This window comes from Chrysochloris asiatica, unplaced genomic scaffold, assembly GCF_000296735.1.
Source record: "Chrysochloris asiatica unplaced genomic scaffold, ChrAsi1.0 scaffold00060, whole genome shotgun sequence".
In the NCBI taxonomy this organism is placed as follows: Eukaryota; Metazoa; Chordata; class Mammalia; order Afrosoricida; family Chrysochloridae; genus Chrysochloris; species Chrysochloris asiatica.
This window is the reverse complement of record NW_006408578.1, coordinates 6108582-6114581: the sequence shown is the minus strand read 5'-3', so window position 1 is coordinate 6114581 and position 6000 is coordinate 6108582. Positions and strand designations below refer to the sequence as shown.

General features: G+C 40.7%; 1 protein-coding gene across 1 annotated transcript in view; it reads left to right on the top strand.

Annotated features, from left to right (window-relative positions):
- The first annotated feature begins 1382 nt into the window (after positions 1–1382).
- HIVEP1 (human immunodeficiency virus type I enhancer binding protein 1) overlaps positions 1383–6000 on the top strand; it is a 172033-nt gene continuing 167415 nt past the window's right edge. The window contains exon 1 of the mRNA XM_006864120.1: positions 1383–1422. Coding sequence (XP_006864182.1) covers positions 1383–1422 — 40 coding nt within the window. The remainder of the gene's footprint in view (positions 1423–6000) is intronic.

The following is a 6000-nucleotide window of genomic DNA, read 5'->3' as shown; positions in this document are numbered from 1 at the left end:
TCTCCATGCCTTAGTTTTATATCTTTAAAATGAGCTCATGATAGTTGTGTTTATTAGTTATTGTTAGAAGTAAATTTGGTAATAAATAGAATGTACATAACTATCTTCTTTCTTCTACTGTACCAAATATCACAGTTAAAGGTTTTAAAGAAAGCATGGGAATCCCATTTTTATGTCTTTGCTTAATAATTAAACATCATTTTCTGTTTAAAGTCATCACACTGGGCTTCACTTACCAGCTTTGTTGCAGGAAGTTCAAACTAGATTTAGCTCTGGAATCCTTGAGAACTTTGTGGAAGAGATCAAGCTGGCTGATTTGGGGAAGATAGGTGATTAGGTTTTGGATTAAAAACAAAATAAAACAACAAAAAACAAGTCTGTTGTGTTTCAGAGTAGAACTGAACTCCGTAGGGGTTTCTTGACTACAGTCTATACAGAAGTGATCTCCAGGGCTTCCTTGGTACTGTTAGGTGGGTTTGAACTGTCAGCTTTTTGACAAGTAGCTTAGCACAAACAAATCGTACCACCCAGGAGCTCAAATCACTTTTTTTTTTTAAGTCTAAGTCAGGACAGACTAGGTTATGCTGTGGTAACAAATAACTCCCAAATCTCGGAGATTTAAACCAACAAAATTCTCCACATGACTGTGGTAGGCTAGCTGGAGCTCAGCTGTGTACTTACACGTACTGATTGGCACAGTTATAGTTCCAGGGCAGAGGCAAAAGAGAGCTGGGGTGGGGGGAGTATCTTGCTTAAATGCCATAGCCTGAAATTGTCTCTCACTCATGGATCATTAGCCAGAACAGTTCAGCTAAATACAGGGAGGCAGGATGCACACTCCTACTAGGAACCTAGGACTAATTGAAGTATTTGGGAAGCAGCATTGATAGCATTAAATTAAATGCATTAATTGAGTTATCTGTAAAACAAGATGAGTGAGTGAACACACTTTGCCCTCAAAGAGATTATGAATGGTCAGATATTTGCTCAGTATGGGACATTTATAACCTGATGCTATACTTTAATTGCCCCTGTAATATTATTTTGAAATACAGTTCAGTGAAGTTTTTCACTCTTCTCTGAGAAAAACATAGTGATTTTTTTTTTTCTTAATGACAAGGCCCAATTATTGGCAATATAACTCATTTCATTAAAAAGAAAGTAATCTATTGTAGCTCTGTCCCACCTGATTACCTTTAGGTCTGTGCTTTACTAATACGTAACTTTTGAAGTCTTTTTCTGAAGGCAGTAAAAGGTGATTTTTGCTTTTATTTCCCCCTAGCACATGGATTAATTGATGGATGTTGAGTTTATGGAGCTACTTTTTTGTGACCTGCTCTGCCTGCAGTCTCTAAGAGGAAAAAGTTACTCCTGAATCGAAGATGCCTCGAACTAAACAGATTCATCCGAGAAATCTAAGAGGTAAGGCTTAAGCCAAATCTTAAGGGCTCTCTTGGGAGACAGGAACGGCAGGACTTACTGAATGCTAACCCTGATTTATTGTAAAGTTCTGCTTCTCTGTCCACTGCCACTTGTCCTCAATGATTCTTGTTTTGTTAAGAGATGCTTAATAAATATCTGCTGAATGCATTAATCAAATTTGACAAACTCACAATGGCTTCTCCAAAATTAGATGTGATTATTACAAGCAGCAATGGGCTCAAGCGTAGCAGCATTTGTGAGGGTGGTGTAGGTCAGGGTGGTGTTTTGTTCTGTTGTACATAGGGTCCTTGTGCGTTGGAACTATCTCAACAGCACCTAGCCTAATTACCGCCCAAGATCAATAGTCTTTTCACAGGAATCATCTTGCAAAGACTGAAATGAATGTGATGATCAAATATTTTATCATTAACCAGATCCCTATTTTGTGTTAATTTTTTCCATCTTCTTCTTCCCTGTGCTTCTTTTGTCATTTATTTCTGTACTGCTCTGTATGTTAGATTAACCAGATATGAAGTTAAGAGTTGTAGCTGACATTTATGCAGAACTTGGAGGCAAAGTGACCTATTTTCCAAGAGGAAGCAGTGGGTCAAACTATGTATGTATGTCACATTTTACACAAAGACTGAAAATGAGGGTTTGCCACCTAACTGAAGCACCATTTTAATATTAGAAAAGTAAGCTTATATTAACCTTCATGTTTTAAAATTTAAGATTTATTTTGTTTTAATGTGTTTTATCAATTGGGAATAGCAATTATTTTTAACATTCAGTGCTAGCAGAATAAAAATGTTGCAGTGTTCAGCAGTGAACTGTTAAAAGCAGACAATTTCAAACAGTAAAATATTTTATGAAATATTTTACATTACAGGCAGGAAAAAGTTTGCAAGCACATCCAAGGCAAGAAGCGAATTAAAAACCAAACAGATTAACTGAAAATATTCTTCAGAGAAATGTGTTTGGCCAGTTATCATAAATTGGTACCTGAAAATAATCAGTTGTGTAACCTATTTGAATCTGAAAACAGTGCTTGTTTCTTGCTTAAAAAGCCAGTACTCGAATTCTCTGTTGTCATAGGTAGACAGCTTAGGCCCAAGTTCAAATTGATGATTGTAGTACCAGTGCTTAATGAGGTGGGGATTTAGATGGAGAGCATTAAGTGTAGTGTGTGGAAGTCTGTTTTTTTCTGACTCACATAGAAAATGTTGAAAAGTGAACATGTGCTTGCCTGCTTCACTAAAACTCCCTGAATAAGGACTGTGTCTCATTTGTTGCTGTGTACAGGGCCTTCATACCCAAGGATGCCAGCCCAGGTGGGCATTTGGAGCTCTGGGCCCTAGTTTATAAGTCACCTGTCCAGAAGGGGCACCTGGTTCCAATTTGCACAAAGGTACCATAAAAGCTAGTAGCATCTGCCCTAGGCTAGCAGAGTTCCTGGCAGCTAAGAGGAGGCCACATATTTATTGAAGGAATGAATACATGATTGAGCTGGAAGTATTATTCATTAGGTCATAAATATTAAATACTTTTCATATGAAGATTTGTACTTCATATTCTAGATAATGAAACTGTCCTGAGAATTACTGAGTTTTTGGTCACAGGCTTTTTTTCCTTTCTGTATCAAATAACTGCTCAAATCAGCAGATGTTGGTTGAACACCATGTTACCACTGTACCAGGTATTAGGGATAAATGGTAATGAAACTTGGAGTTGAGGGAGGCGATAATAAGAGGAACATGTAACTACAGAAGTATGGAGACTGCAGAGGTAGGGGCCATACTGTGTTCTGGTTGGGGGACTGAGGCAGTGGCTTGGAGTGGGTCAGGGTGGTGATTGTTGTTGGTATGTGCCGTGGAATTGGTTCCGACTCATAGTGACCCTGTACAGGGTTTCCGAGGCTGTAAATCTTTACGGGAGCAGAAAGCCTCATCTTTCTCCTGTGGAGCAGCTGATAGTTTTGAACTTCTGACCTTGCAGTTTGCAGCCCAATTCGTAACCACTGAGCTACTAGAGCTCCTTAGGGTGGTGATTGTTGTTGTTGTTATTAAGTGCCGTGGAGTTGGTTCTGACTCAGAGTGACCCTGTACAGGGTTTCCGAGGCTGTTAATCTTTACAGGAGCAGAACGCCTCATGTTTCTCCCACGGAACCGCTGGTAGTTTCGAAATGCTGACCTTACCAGCCTGGTTTGTAACCACTACACTACCAGAGCTCCTTTAGGGTGGTGATTAGGGAATGAAAAATAAGATCTCAGCTCTTAAGGCTGAGAAATTACCCAGGAAACTGACAAGCAGACTGAGTGCATTTCATCCTGGGGTGGGAGCTTGTGTAGTAATTTGGTATCTGAGGGGCTTTAAGCTGTTCCCCACTACTAGAGTTTAAGAAGTTACATTCTGGGAGGAAAGGAGAGGGGATGATGATGGTAGAGAACTAGAAATGGAGAACTTGGAGAAGTCAGATGATCAAGACCTACTCAGTCTACAACATCTAAAATGTGTGTAGACTTAACGTTTTCGTAGGAAAACCCCATTCTTGAAATTGAGTTGTTTTCAAAGAGAACTTGAAATAAATTGGGATGTGGCCCATCAGTGAGAGACTGGAAAGCTACTTGTTTGTTAATCATATGAACTCTTAGCCACTATAGAAAAGCTTGAAGTAGATTAGCACAAACAGCACCATAGAGTCTGGGACCAGGGAGTGACTATGTCAGGCAAGGGAGAGGATGGTAGAGATTTTAGCTTTTAGAGATGGATGGAGAGGGAAGCTGTTCTAACCTGGAAGAATGCATCAAGCAAAGGCGCAAAGATAAGACAGTGGGAAGGGATAGTACCATTAACATTGCTGGTTTTCTTCTCAGTGTGTTTGAAGAGTGTTTTCGTTAGCTGCCTTTGAGTCATGGTGACCTTGTGCACAGTAGCACAGAACGCTGGTCTGGTGCCACCCTCATGATTGCTGGCATGTTTGAGCCTGTAGTTGTGACTCTCGTGCCAATCCATTCCACCAAGGACCTCCCCTGCCCTCTTCTAATGATTGGTCTCTCCTGTTAGCAAACATGATGCCCTCTTCTAATAATTGGTCTCCCCTGCTACCAAATAGGATGCCCTCTTCTAATGATTGGTCTCTCCTGAGACATCTTGGACAGTGTTGCCTTGTGATCCATAAGGTTTCACTGGCTAATTTTCAGAACTAGATCGCCAGGTCTTTCTTCCTAGTCTGTCTTAGTCTAGAAGCTCCACTGGTAGCTGTTCACCCTGGGTGACCCTATTGGGATTTGAAATTATGGTGGCCTAGCTCCAAGTGTCACAGCAACACGCCAGCCGCCACTAGTGCACTGACAGGGCAGGTGGTTGAAGAGCCTTTCCCTGGGAGCTAAAGTATCAGGTAAACATTAGCTGCAAAGATGAATTTTTAGCATTTATTTTACGTTTCATAAAAACAACTTGGAGTTTCATATCTGTTTTGCTTTACCTGTGATCCAATGCTTTGGCCTAGAGAAGACATGGCTACATAAAATGAATGAAATGAGGGCAGAGCAGAGCCCAAATCCTGGAAGGGCGTCGTAGCCTAGCTTGCAGCAGTGAGTGCGGCCCTCGCACGGCTTAGGCTGCCACGTTAGGGGTCGGTGAACCGTGCCTCCGCTCTGTCTCCCTTGACAAGCAGTTTGTGAACTATTCCATAATTAATTCATTATCCAAAGACAGATACTTAAAAAAAGCCTCAGAGTTTGTTTCTTGTGCTTCCGTAGCAGCATTAACTCTTGCACTAGACCTTTCTTTGATTTGTCTTTGGCTCTGCAGTTGGGGTACGTAGACTTTGGGAAAGGTGTAAACCACGGGCATCAATCTAGTGTGTCTTTCTGGAAGGAGAATTTGACATCGTGGGTAATATGTAATGTAGACACATAGACATATCTGTTTGTGTCTGTCTGTGTATGTGCGTGTACATGCGTTAAAGCGTTTCACAGGCGTACAGGATACAGCACAGCTGTCTGTCATGGGAGAGGACACTTAGTTGGCATGCATTTTTTTTTTTTCAGAGACAAAATTTTAATGATTTAGTTAATGAATGACATGACATGACTTACCATGCCCAAATGCCCAAATTCAAACATTTAGTTAATGTTAGTACAGTGAAACTGGGACTCTTAAGTTACCAATAGTCCAGGCCCCTTTGCTCTATTACACACTCAGAAGTGTCTATTTTAAGAAATCCTGAGGTAAATACTGTTGAAGTGTAAGTAATCACCACTTCATTTATCTATTTTGTGAGTTGGTTGTTTTGTGTATCAGATTTTTTTTTTTTTTTTTTTTTTATGTTTTATTGTGAATTATATGATAGTTTACATGGGGGGACTTTAGTTTTACATTCATTCCATCGTATATCATCTCATTGCCATGGTTCCAATCCCCTCCATGCATCATCAGCAACCCAAAGGGTATATCCCAGAAACCCGCTCCCTACACTTCCCCCTCCTCCCCCCAGTTTTCGGCCCACAGTCCCTTTCCCTCTCTGGGTCCAAAGTCCCCAGTCGCTTCATCACTCCGCTTCATCATCTCTGCCTC